Source organism: Acanthaster planci, linkage group LG20, assembly GCF_054643075.1.
Source record: "Acanthaster planci isolate LZ-2023a linkage group LG20, COTS_SCS, whole genome shotgun sequence".
NCBI lineage: Eukaryota > Metazoa > Echinodermata > Asteroidea > Valvatida > Acanthasteridae > Acanthaster > Acanthaster planci.
Genome location: NC_141796.1, coordinates 9,977,771 through 9,991,985, shown reverse-complemented (window position 1 = coordinate 9,991,985; position 14,215 = coordinate 9,977,771). Strand labels below are relative to the sequence as shown.

The 14,215-nt window shown below is 42.5% G+C and overlaps 2 protein-coding genes across 2 annotated transcripts; one reads left to right on the top strand and one right to left on the bottom strand.

Moving 5' to 3' along the window:
- The first annotated feature begins 1,351 nt into the window (after positions 1-1,351).
- LOC110974969 (gamma-butyrobetaine dioxygenase-like) lies at positions 1,352-4,470 on the top strand. The gene is made up of 5 exons (XM_022226961.2): positions 1,352-1,890; positions 2,166-2,271; positions 2,832-3,040; positions 3,255-3,424; positions 3,920-4,470. Exons 1-5 carry the CDS (start codon positions 1,352-1,354, stop codon positions 4,072-4,074), a joined length of 1,179 nt encoding a protein of 392 aa, XP_022082653.2. The 3' UTR covers positions 4,075-4,470.
- Positions 4,471-4,940: 470 nt separating this feature from the next.
- Positions 4,941-13,861, bottom strand: LOC147795919 (uncharacterized). The gene is made up of 6 exons (XM_087130677.1): positions 13,541-13,861; positions 12,041-12,107; positions 10,729-10,820; positions 7,847-7,939; positions 7,001-7,063; positions 4,941-6,307 (listed from the first exon to the last, which is right to left on the bottom strand). Exons 1-6 carry the CDS (start codon positions 13,613-13,615, stop codon positions 6,197-6,199), a joined length of 501 nt encoding a protein of 166 aa, XP_086986803.1. The 5' UTR covers positions 13,616-13,861; the 3' UTR covers positions 4,941-6,196.
- Between the last annotated feature and the right edge of the window lie 354 nt (positions 13,862-14,215).

The following is a 14,215-nucleotide window of genomic DNA, read 5'->3' as shown; positions in this document are numbered from 1 at the left end:
TATATGACGTCAGATCAATTATTGGAGCTGCAAATTCGCAAAATTTGGACATATTTCCCTCGAGAGAAATTTTGCGTCAACACTTTCATGACGTCGAACTCGCCTCGCTTTGGCGTTTGCCAGTTGTATGAACCGGCCTTTAAGGTGCCCCCTCGTAAATAGGCCAGAAAAATGTCTGCCAAGCTCATTAATAAAAGTTATATGCTCAAAATATCAGAGGGTTCTGAGAGCCATGGAAGTGGGGAATTGAAGAAATATGGCACTGAACCTCTGGTACGGACTCAGGGTTTCCAGAACAATTTGGATGCAATCGGGTCCGAAAGTGGTACTATTTTAGCCGTTTTGCGGAGGGACGCATTTTCAAATGGCTACTTTTCTGGGCAGTGAAATTTCCCTCATTTCAGGGGTGGCCTGCTTTGGGTAAGAATTTCTCAAAAATTTGGTGGTCAACCCACTAAAAATTGAATGGAAAATGAAAGTGGGCATGTGGAACATCGTTTTTCTGTGCAGCCTGAACACCTGTGAGAGTTGTATTTTTAAATCTTTGTGATGTATAGGGATTTATCACTTCTGATTATGGAAATTTGTAGGAGTGCACCCTAAAGAATGACACTTTCAAATCTGTACAGTTTATGAAAAATGTCATTTCCAACTACTCAGGTTTGCTAAAAATTCGGCCCGTATAATTTAAAACTAAAGTTTGGATAGTAATAGAAGTTGTCAGCATATCATCAGTGTGACATAAGCCTACTTCATCGTTAATTTTTGAACGAGGCAGTATGCAACTGCGGGGAACATTTTACGTGTTTGTATAAGTTTATGAATTTGTTGGGCCAGCTGTGCAAGTTGAAGGAACAGGTTTCTGTAAGATCGTGTTTGTGAAAAAATCCAAGAATCTTAAATGTGGCAATATTGCTTGCAACATCGTTTTGTCAACACGCCACGCAGCACTGCGGCATACAGTCCATCAGCGTTTGTTGAAGTTTTTTCAGCGATGTGGAAACATTGATAATGGTTCTGGTACTCCAGTACCATTTGAGCATGCGTATATCAAGCCAGTGACTCAGGGGTCACTCCTGACAAATTGACCCGCTGAGCAGTTTGTGTAACCGCAAGAAATCTATACTGCTCGCTAGAGTTCACAGTATTAATTGGATAACATAAGGTGCCAATTGGCGGAGACATGAACGCTATGCACAAACCCCCGACCAATGAGGTTTTCTGATTCAGATATCATACCACTTTTCCAGGGTGCGCTTGGTAATAAAATCTACATGATCTAAAGCTCTCTAGGTATTTGTCATATCCCAAGTTCACATTTCAGTCAAGACCTCCCAGAACCGTTGCAGCAATGGCTGCGAGCCCGCGGCTGACGAGCGTAACGAGGGACGACTCTACTCACTGGTACCGGGTGGCTATGGACAGCGGGTACGAAGGCACCTATCCCTACGTCTGGCTGAGAGACAACTGCCGCTGTTCGGAATGCTTCAATCCTGCCGTCACGCAACGAAAAGTGAAAATGGGTGACACAAACCCTGATATTAAGCCATCATCCGAGTCGATCGTAGCCGACGGGAAAGTCTTGCGGATCACGTGGCCCAACCAGCACCTCAGCGAGTTCGACGCCGCCTTTCTGAACCGCCAGCGGTTCTCCGAAATGCAGAAAGATGCGGTGAGCTGTCCCAAGAGACAGTCGTGGGGAGCTGATCTGAACGGCAGGATCCCGACATTTGACTTCCAGAAACTTCTCCAAGACGACCTGGAGCTGTACAACTGGCTGGATGTCTTGAACACCAAGGGCCTGGCCGTGGTGAAAGGGGCACCGGCCAAGAAGGGGACTATGCTCCAACTTGCTGAGAAGGTCGCCTACATGAAGAAAACCTCTTACGGGTAAGAACAACCTCTGTTAAAATGCAGAGTCGCACAATTACATGAAAAACTTTCTGAACAAGTCCGAGGAGACGTCATCGCTGTGGTTGCTCCTCAATGAAATGTGACCTTCCATAAACTGTAGGGACTTGTGCATTCGGCAAGTCGCAAGCAGGCATTAATGCTTAAGTCATTAGATTTATCTATTGGCGTAGATTTGGGTGAGCCCTCTATTGAAAAAGCTATATTTTGATTGTACGTACTATGAGTTCACCTCGGGATTTGTCCTCTTCTAGGGATACGTGCCATATTTTCAGCACCCCGACAGCCGAGCGTCTGATGTACTCCCATCAAGCTCTTCCTCTTCACGTGGACCAGCCGTACATGGACTACGCCCCAGGAGTACGTAGGCCTATATTGACTGAAATCTTTCTTTCTGGAATTTATTGTCAGTTGAGTCGGAATTTCTCCTGCTGTCTGTTGTCAGCGACAGTGATCTCGTGGGCCAATACCGTTTCCACAAACTTCCGGAAACGTTCAGTGTTCTTCCTAATTTCGTTTCTTTTGTCATTTTTTTGGACGTCTTTCTGTGCCAGCGATGAGGACGGAAAATGCTTTCTTTCCTCTTTGTGCGCCAAACGTCTGTCGACGGCAAATATGAGTGCATTTGATAAAAATTGTATTTATTTGAGCATTCACATACAATAAAAAAACCTACCCCCCCCCAAAGAAATAGTAATAATGATAAAGACCATCAATAAGATACATCGGGATGCCCGGGAAGACATGAATGTTTACAATTAAATTGTCGTCATAAAGACTTTGTGTGTCTCACAAAACCCCCAAAAAGAATTAAACAAAAAACACCTTCCACATATGGGCAGAGTTCCTCAAAAAGACTCCGAAAAAATGCATTACTAAATGATTTTTATAGGGTATAGTCTTCTTTCCAATTGCGGTAGATTGAAATGCTCCAGTGCATTCAACGCGTCAATGTTCACGGTGGTGAAAGTCAGTTTGTGGACGGGATGCGTCTTGCTGAACAGTTGAAAGAGGAGTCCCCTAAGGCGTATTACCTACTGACGACTCGAGAAGTAGACTTCGAAACACGTGTAACCTGTTACGACTGGCTGAAGCCATTTCACATGAAGAAATCAAGACCAACCATACAGTGAGTACATGTATTAGAAACGTGTGAAATGCTTTTCTTCGGTAGTTATTTCGTGCACCAGACGGGACTGACTAGAAATTTCTCACATGAGCCGATACGGTTGTGGCTGCTGCCACTCCACGTTGAGTCGTGTACGTGTAATCCGTAGCCAGTAATGATTAAGAAGCAGGCTACAGTTGGGTTTCAGTTCTGTCACTTTTGTCGTTGGCTATAGATTGGACAAACATGGTGAGTTCCAAGCCATCAACTACGACACCAGCTTTCGATCGCCCTCCATGTCTCAAGTTCCAGTCGGGGAGGTCGCTGATATCTACGGAGCTCTGAAGCTGCTTTTTGACATAATGTACAGGCCGGAAAATCTAGTGCATTACCTGCTGGCTGAAGGTTGGTGCTAGCATGTTATTCGTTTGCAAAACTCCTAGTGAAATACATGCAGCTAGCTAGGCAGGGGGGAAATCACGAACAAGGAATCACACTTTAACAATACCAATGTAGGCCTGCAGTGGTGACCTTTTGAAACGATATCAGCCATGACTACTAATGCAAGGTTAATGAATCTAGATCTCCATGAAGATATGAGAGCTGTTATGAGCTTTCTCGTCCAAGGAAAGTGGACCATGATGTTTCCATGTCAAGGTTTCAGTGAGCCAGTAGTTGGATATGCTGGGAGGCAATGTCATTCGAGAACAAAACAAGCGTGCTAATCGGCGCATACCTGTACAGGGTCGCGCTGATAAGGTGGACCTTGGGCCCGTATCAGTCATTCATTGCTCCCAAATGACCTCGGACAACTTCATATTGGGCGTGCACGGTAATGAAATACCGCATCGTCTCAATGAATCTGTTTAATCCAAGTGCGACCTGTTTCATTCTTCGCAGGGGAGATGGCCACGTTTGACAACCGTCGCCTGCTACACGCGCGCACCGCCTTCACCATCTCTGGCGAAGGAGGGCGCCTTATGGAGTGCGGCTACCTCGACTGGGACGAGGCTCGATCGCGCATGCGCATTCTCCAGGAAAGTCTTGGCCTGTAGCAAAACCTTCCTCTGATTCCGGCAAGTGTTCTGCAAAAAACGATGATGTTGAAGACTTTGAAAGCGTTGAACTTCACTCGTAATAATAATAATAATAACAACTAACTTTAACTTTGCGGTGGCTTGCAAGTTTCCAGGGATATCATACCTACTTCAGATTGCGTATCATTGATAATCGTACTATTGGTGCATAGAGGAATCATTTGGATTACAAAAGAACAGTTTTCATTCTAATAATATCTTACACTTGCAGTTTTATTCCAAAACTATCGTGCTTTTGGCATCTTTGATTATTAGCAATCTGGACTGTATTCCAGATGGTAATTGACGTCGGCTAATCGATACGTGTTTAATCTCTATAGTCTTGAATAAATATCAACTTAAAGTTTTAATGTAGATTACCAGGGTGCGGCGTGGTTCCACTACATTTCAACTAGTCAACGCTGATTTAGAGTTGCAAGACACAACCTTTATTCCCCGCCGTCTGTCAGGTTTTTTAATCCGTTCGTTTAGCACGATTCATTTGAAAGCATTAGCGATGATAGTCCTTAATGCGCACGATCAGTGGCGGTTTGCTGCCAGCACAACGTTGAATCAGCGACTGTCCACGTATTCCCCTATTGCAGTCTGCAGTCGGTCGGAACGACTCGGCAACACGTTGTTTTCAAATATCAGTTTTTCAATAACCAAACTCGATATAACTTTACGCAGATGCATGATAATGAGTAAGTTTGACCTATATAATTCTCTAGTCCACCGGCAGCCTTGGTGTTTTACTCATGTCATGCAAAGCGAAGATAAACAAAAGTCACCTTTGTAATTATTTAAATGGTTTTATTGAAATTCTGCTCACGACCAGAAACTAACTAACATATCAACTAGCTACAAAAACAGAGTCCCGTGGGAGCCAAATTAAATAATTGAGCCTTGTTATTTCCTCCTTATGTCCATCCTACGCATTCATTGTTTCATCAATGTAGCCTAGTTTTGCTTGCCAGCAATCATGTTTTGCTCTGGTGTAATTATGTTTATTAAAATATATCAGTAATGCATGCTTTGTTTTATCAATGTGGCATTAGTTTTACCTGCTAGCTTAGCGTTTATTTCATGTCAAAAACAAGCAAAGTAAGCAAGAAGTGCACGAAAACAATGAACAAAACATGATTATAGGTCTACTTGTAAATACTAAAAGCAGTGTCTGTTATCTGGTTCGTTAGTGACAATGTTGGGCGCCATCGAGTGATCATGCGCGATGGATCGATCTTATTGTGCGATTTCCCGATAATTCTGCCATCAGCCAGTGGCCTTCTTGGTTACTTGTAAATACGTCTTTCAAGAGATTAACAATGAAGCTCCAGAGTGGCACCTCTTGAGCAAACTCTTGATGGCGCACTCTGATGCCAATCCCCCATACACTGTGGTTTAAGACCCAGACATTTCATAAATTGTTTCCTTTTAAATTTTATGTTTTCAATAAGTTAGGTAGTATCTAATGAGATAACGTTCACCCAAAATTATTTTCATTTTTCATAGTTTTACCATATGTTTCACTGAAGTACGTATCTTAGCTTTTTTAAAAGAAAGGTAGACCTATAACAGTTGAAACAAATGTTAGTTAACAAAAATTACTGCTTTTCAAAAACAAAATTATATCTTCAGAGAAAAACCTTTGAATAATTCTGTAGCTTGTCGGACACTCTTTAAGCTGATATAAATTTGCTTTCGAAAAATATTCAGTAGAGTGCAGAAATTCGCGTTTACTACTTACAGTACACTATGAAAAGTACCAAACAAGAAAAATACACATATGTTGTTGATGCATTTTTACAAACTGCGCTGTAGACTTGTCCGATTCGACCTCATGCGGTGGCATCGCACTCGCACGCACATTTTTTGGCTTGACACGAGCGTGCGTTTGGCAAATCACGACACCCTGTTGGTCGAAGAGGCATGTAACGCGCGCGTACCACCTGTCCACGAGAGGCGTTGCACCACCGCAGTCATGGCTTCTAATTCTGGTTGTCGAATTACAATATAGTCGCCGAGGAGCTTGAGTCAGTAATTATAATCATACAAGCCACAATATTTGAGTTTTTAAAGCTAAGACTATGACGGACGAAATTTAAGCTACAGACCAAACCTCACGTCGCTTAGTAAGTTTAACCACAGGAGTTATCCGGGGTCTTCCATCCAGTTCCTGATAGTGTGAAATAACGAACAGCAAGCCCAGAACCTGCAAAAACAGCAGACAATATTCCTGACTTCATAAGTGATTCTTCAAAGCGCACGCTTTACAAGTGACATTTGAGGAATTTGTAAACCAGCCTGGCAAAAAAGTAGTCACCAAATTCAGACTGTTTATGGTGCGACCTAGATTTTTTAGTTCCACGCAGGGTAAAGATCAAGGCAATAGGTAAGGGAGGGTGAAAGCAATGATGTAATTCCATGCACAATACGGGCGTTTCACAATAGCGCGCCCACCAAGAGTTTGCAACGAGTTGACCAATCACAACGCGCGAAATCTGTCGACCCTTTCCGAACGCGCACTGGAGCGACAGATTCTGTGCATTGTGACTGGCCAACACGTTGCAAACTCTTGGAGGCGCACTTTTGTGAAACGCCCGTATCGCGACGATGAGGCTCAGTGGAGCACGCTTAGAACCTGAACTACAGAATCCCTGTTACATTTTCCCCACAGGCTGCTGTATTTATGATGCTACACTTCGTGTACATGTAAGTTTTTTTTCATTGAAGGAACCAAGTGTGAGTTAGCCCAAGCTTCGGGGAGCTCCTTACGAAGGCGACATGTGACAGGGGTGTGGCGTCATCAGTGCAGACCTCTACCCTATGCTAGGTACATAAGGGACGAGGGTTTAAAAATATCGTTTATTAGGTACACACAAAACCTCGTTCATTCATTTCTTACATTGGCAGCCGTGAACACCAGGCAGAACACGAAAGGGGCAGTCAATTTTGAGCCAGAGAGACCCTGTTGAAAGAGGAAATAAGTTAAATTGTTAAATTCTTCAGTCAATGAACACGACGTCAATGACATTAGGGCTCCTCCAGCAAAAACAGTTTAGCGCCATAATGGATAAGTATTGTATAACAAAAAGCGCACTGAGCAAATAAAACGCTCCATGTTTCAGTTCTCTTGCTAAGTTCCTTCTAAATGATGTGTGACAGTGTTATGTTATTTAAACTTACAGGGATGATTCTATTGCCGTATAAGCAAGATTGGACTGATACACTCCTCCAACTAGCACCTGCAACGTAGATGCTATACGTTCGTGCCTATATAATTATGGTGATTTTCGTTTTAGTAATGCTTGAGAAACATGTGAAGCAAGGTATGCAGGGACGGAGAGCACCCCCCTCACTTTTGTGTTGGTCATTGTTTGATCGGAATCTCAGGAATTCTTTACAGGCTTCTAGGGGGATGCGTTCCGTAACAACAGTGTATAGGGATTGGACAGGTAAGGGGGGGTGCTCCTCCGTCCCAAATCTTGCTGGGTATACTGAGATATGGTACATGTGGCCGGTGACACTGAAAAGCAATTGGTTTAATATTAGACTCTTTTGACCTTGTTTAGGAGTTTTGACTTTTGAAACTGTGTGGGTCTTTGACATTATTGTTCAGGCCTTTTGGTATTAGCACTCTAAGGGTTTCAGTTTGGCATTGCTTGGGACTTAATTGACCACTGTACCTCGGGTTCCATTTTAGATAGCTGTATAATGCAAAGAAACATTGTATACTACTGTAAGTCCTTACTATGAGGGTCAGCCAGGTGAGATGGGTGATCATTTCAATGGACATCATCCACAATTCGGTGATAATGTATGGTAGCATCATCTCTTTTGATTCCTGCAATAACCAAGAGCCCATTGTAACTGTTAAAGAACTTCACATAAATAGCAACGTTACCTAAACAGTAAGTTTTTTTGTTATTTATGACACTGTCTGTTATCTTGTTCGTCAGTGACTATGTTGGGCGCCAGATCGAGTGATCATGCACGGTGGATCGATCTTCACGACTTCTTGCGCTATTTCCCGATGTAATTAAACCTGCCATCGGTCAAGTGTATCTTCCTTTGGTTTTGAAACATTGTTTCAGAAACGGGAAGTGGACTCGGGGAATTCGTGCAGGATGGACTAATAGCGCATCGTTATCTCACAATAATGTGCTGATCGACCTGTCGAGCTGGACCAATAGAGGGCGCAATTTCCCCAGAAACGATGTATGGTTCCTTTGGTAGGAAGTCATATTCCCCAACGAAGTGCATTTATTGGAAAACGTTAAATTCAAAGAACCAGACTATATTCTACGATTTCATTGCGACCCCCAAAATCACCTGGTACCATCCCATTACGGGTTTACAATTAATACGTACATTCAGGAATACGACTGAAATTGGGGACGTCGCGAATACGGTGTATTGCACTTCGCTGGTTCACAAACGATTATGAAATGTCTGTATAGAGGGATTTCACATTAGCGACGTCTGTGCATATCCGCATCAAAACTGAGGCTCTCTGTGTTGAACTTCGTCGCGCAGTCGACACGGTACATGCAGTATCCGGTTCGTAAGTAAGACGCCACTTTATACCACGCCCACTGCACATGCAGATACACGACCATCGCAGGTACGTTAGTGCGCAGTCAATTGTCGTTATTTTTTCTTTTGATTTACGTGTCGAGTCATCCTGAAAGACTCTTCCACAAAATTTTGAAGCCCGAAAAGTCTAAATTTAACATACCCTTATGTATTTTGTGTCTTGATTTCTTACTTTCAATCGTCTGATCGTGTTTGATGAGAATAGACCGTATTCGCGGCGTCCCCAATTTCAGTCGTATTTCTGAACGTACAGTATAAATTAGATACCCATATGGGTTGGTACCAGATGATTTTGGGGGTCGGAATGAAATCCCAGGGTAGGGTCTGGTCCTTTGAGTTCAATGTTTTCAAATAAATACACTACGTTGGGGAATACGACTGAAATTGGGGACGCCGCGAATACGGTCTATTGAAGCTGACACACACAGCCTCAGTTTCAAATACGGAAGTGCACAGATCGACGGCAAAAGCGTCGTATTGCGTAGACTCGTAAACAGGGCCCAACAAATACTCCTCCGTCGTATACTGGGCCCTGTCCGGGCCCGATTAATAGGTATTTCTTTCGAAAACTTTATCCGGGACATCCGGGGGCATAACTAAACATCCGCTTAATTCTATGAGCTGAAATTGCACCAGTATGTTCACTACCTACACTGTAAAAAAAATCCACTAGGTTGCTAATTGTAGAAAACTTGCCTTTTCCTCGTTTGGAGGAAAAAATGTTGCCTTTTTGACGTTTTCCCATTGCTGTGCCTCACACGTTACGTAATATGTCATGGTCGACCTCGTGTGTGGCGTACGCGCTGCTTATGACAGTGCAGCACGCATGTGGGAAGTTGTAATTAGGCTTTGTATCAGTGGGGCATGCTCCATGGTTAAACCTATATTTTCAGAATAGGCTTTCTAGAATGGATACAGTGTACATTCCCATGCAAAATCACATACTGATGGATATTGTTTATGTCGTTTATATACTTGAACGTACTACTGTATTGTATTTTGACAGCAGCTTGAGACTTTGGGGGCTTAATATTGCCCGCATGCTCAGGCCTTCGCCAGTAAGCATAGCTCTAAAACTCATTGCTGTCTGAGCTACCACACCAATTTCAATTGCATGATTTGAAAGACCACTTTTATACCTGTGAGAATAATAACTATTGTGTGACTATAGTGTACTTTGTATGCAACATTTCCTTAGTTAAATAAAAAACCAGTTTTGCAATCATTTTACATACAGGGTTTGTTTTTGAGGTGCAAATTCAAGGGCAAATAAGACTGATGAACCAACTAGAATAAAAAGATAGCATATCCGGTGTCCGACTCATCCTTGGGGGACTATTCTTGGTGCCTTGTCATCCAATACTGAAGGATGGACCCACCACCCCACCACCAGGGGCGGCTTAGAAATCCACGTCCGGTTACACTGGATACCAACAAAATGAGCACTACCTACCGATACCAACATGGCTCTTTTCAACCGATGACGGGGTGCCTCTGCTCAAGGCGGATAGCCTCTCTTTTTCTATCACGAGTACTTTTGCACGGATTCAACATGCAGGTCCAATATGATATCAAGTTGCCAACTCTGGTGTGATTGGGAGTGAAACCTAATGGATGTAACGTGTTCAATGGCTAAACATTGCGTGTCTAACTCCATAAAGTGATTTGAAATGTTCTTTCGCTTAATACTATAGCCAGCAGTAATCTGAATAGTGCAAACCATGTTTACAGAAAGACAAAAGAAATTCAGAAAAGTGCCTCCGGTCGGTTTAAATATTCCCCTATGAGTTTACTTTCATTGAATTTGCAGTTATTGGTGCTTCTTGAGTTGTCAGATTTTATGGTTTGTTCCAGAGTTGTTCTGAAATTCGCTCAAATATCCTGAGACGTGAACGCTGGGATGCAAATTCTCATTACGCGTCCTTATTCCAAAAAAATATGTACTTTGATTTCACGTCTGTAACGTCACAGTAGGCCTAATCAATTATAGCCATCCAATCAATTACATTTTTATGCAAAGGTATATATTCTTTTTACCCGGCAGATTCCAACCAGGAGAAGGATGGAGGACAGAATAACCATGCTGTAGTCCACGTTTGCCATGTAGTACAAGTTAGTTGCAGCACCACCTAAAATGAAATATAAAAGTAAAAAAGACACAGCGTCAAATAAAACAGCACTTTTTAATTGAGAATCATGATTTTCTGCTTACTACGGCAGGTATCATTGAAAAAATTCGAAGCAACGACCATTATTCACCAGAGTCCGTGAAAAGGCATTTGATGCCTGAGAAAGCAAAACAAGGATGCTCAGTACGTGTGCTAACTTCACAGTTCGGAGCGTAAAGGTTTAAGCGTGACCGGTACATCTGTCCGATCGTTGGATCGCACTGCGCTGTTGGACGATCCTGGGTGAAATCTGTCGACCCTGTATATCATCAAGATGACCAGTGTCTTAATTCAAATTACAGCAGTGGGCCAGAACATTGGAACCCAGGTCTTCGACTTCACACGTGACTGATATGATAGCATATGGGAATATCAGCCTGCATGCTGGCGAGAGTATTGTGTATCTGCCAAGCGCAGAAGCACCCCCATCGGTTGGAAAGAGACATGCTGGTCCGGAGTGTTCATTTTGCTGGTAGCGAAGCGACCTTAACGCATGCATTTCATAGTCGTCCGTGAACCAGTGAAGTTCATTTCCGACTAAAGGGTGCATTCCATCCACCAAATGGTTGTATTTCTGCGCACGAGCTTATTAATATTTTGTGATCCCACGGGGTGTTCACAACAAGACATACCATAATCAGGAGGGATCATAGAAATATTTCTATAAATCCCGAATTTGGGACTGATAGTTTTCAGTTTGGGGTATTTCTTTCACAAAAAGCCCCAAATGCGGGCCAATTAAATTTGGGGCAGAAGCAAGCGGCTACATTCAGAAATGAGCGCTTAGTTTTATTGCTGTTTGGGGTGTATCTTCCTTGAAAGGCGAATAAAAAAGATTTTCATGGCTAACCCCCATGAAATTGAAACGAACAGTGATCTTCTGGCCATAATCTTGAATTGAAATGAATGAATGAATTTTTTCAATGAATTGAAAAAAAAAGGAGGCCATCCTCTTCACGAGAGTCAACAGGCGGCACTATTTCGGTCCGATTTTGTACTGTTTTCTATGGGCGCGTATAATTTTGGTATAGTGCAACCTAAAGGAGCCTGAGTTGCTAAGAAAATTGCGCCCTCTCTGGGTCCATCCCGAAGCTCTCATCGCGCACTGCGTGGTGGACGTACGGGGCAGATTCATCGATTGCGCGTTATCAGCACTGAGATAGTTGTCCAGTTTCACTCACCGCCATACGTCTTGGGAAACAAAGAACAGCAGTAGAGAGTCAACGACTCGGACGTCACAGTGTAAAACTGTTGGTGGAAACATGAATAAATACCAGTAATAAGATGCTCGTTTAATTTTTGTCCCCTGAAGTTCCCTCCAAGCTGCGTCTTTGAAGCTTTTGTATTTCTTTTAAGACCTAGAGAGAAACAGTTTGTCTTAAGGAACGATTCGGTCATTACAAGAACAAGAAAACTTTTGGGAGAAATTTGTGAAAGGATGAGATCGTGAAACAACATTACTTTTAAACTGGCATAATCGAAGTGTCTTGGAGCTTTGTAACTGTACAAATTTGTAACACTTAATTTCTTGCTATCAGTTGTAAACATGCCTGTCCATAATATTACACTCTAAGAAATACGGGTTCAAATTTCCACTCCTGTCGTTGATACAATAGAACTAAGGTGCAAATCTGTCCCCAGTACATGATATATGCTCCCCTGTAGGTGTGCATACACCCAAGTAGGAATGACCACACCAACTGGGTGCAAGTTTGCATCATTAACTATGGGTGCTGCTATTGTATCAAGAGTGTATGATCCGGAGATATCCAAGTGAACCCAGGCCTATAAAACTGTTAAGTCTAGATTTCCAAAATATCCACGCGGCTCATGCGGTAAAAATGTCAACTCAAACCACAAAGCAATGGTGTGAAGAATGCCAGGTATGGTTCCACACAAGTCCACAGGAGTAAGTGATGTATTGTACCAAGTACATGTGCACATGCAACACAACCCGCATTTGTTTGATATGTTGCAACTAAGGCCTACCAGATTTTCCCAGCACTGTGTTCAACGACTGTAAATCTGACTTACAAATTTCAAATCCTTTCCAACTTCTTGGCTTTGCTGATGACAATATAGTGACACGAGTGTCACAGTACTAAAGGCAGACCTTTACTCCCATCAACTCCGGAAAAGAACAAGCCAAAGGACAAAACTTAAGAGTTCCAGCTCATCAGACTGGGAAACAAAAAGCCGAAACAAATCCAATAACTTATTAACGGTTTTGAACATTAACTTTCAAAGCCTGCGAAACAAAAGTGCAGCTTTTCAATCATTACTTGTTTAGCGCCTGAACGTGTTTAAAAGAATGACTTCAATTCTAAACAGTTTTCGTTGTTGTGAATGGGACAGGTGCGGGAATGTTGTGCACTGTCTCATGAAGCAATCATACCAATATCTTTTTTTTTTTTTTGGTCGAAACGGCTTTCAGTGCCATAGCCCCTTAACTATAAAATCTTGAAATAGGCTAAAGACCCCTTTAAAATTCTCTTTGCTGTCCAAATTCTCATTTCGGACTTTCTTGTGTGATTATACGTGAAGAAACTGGAAATCAACGGTCCATTTCTCGGCCTATTTTTCCTGCAAGTGTCAGATGCAGAAGTCGACAATCTGCTGTGAATTCATAAGCAAACCTTTTCATTTTTTAACGGCACTAATTATAAGATTGTTTGACTCACCAGGGTGTACAGAGCAGCGGATACCGCCTCCTGCTTGGTGTCCGTGAGAAAAAGAAAGCTCTCTATGATTGGCATGATGATCTTGAAAGTTCCCTGAACAGTCTGAACCGAAACAACAACGTTGACAACAAATTTTCTGATTTATACAAGCCTATTGAACTTAAACTTAATTTGGAGTTCTGATGCTTTGGTGTTAAGACTGAAGGCACCACTGCTGAGGCACCACTAGAAACGGCTTCAAAGGTATTTATGATTTAGCAGCCGCAAGTTGGAAACTTTAATATAATTTCCAGTATAATTTCCAGTGATGAAATTTCAACATGTTCAAGTGGTTGTTAAGCAACACACAACAGACTGACCACCATGCGTTTTAAGGTAATCAATGTTGACGTTCGTTGCCATGAGTGCATTTCCAAACATTCAAACGGTTACTTTGTAAGTCATAAGTGACATACAGCAGAACGGACCACCTGTGAATTCATGGATGACTGTTCACATTCGGCTTGGCTAGAAGGTACTTCCCCGAAAACATCCAGTCAGTTGAAACTTCGTTTCGCAATCGAGCGTATACAATGCAGGGTTAATATTGGGCAGATTTCATGCTAAAGATACTTTACATGTATCGGTTGAGTAAAATGATCGCGTTTGCACCATGTACCAATCTCTTTCTTGAGT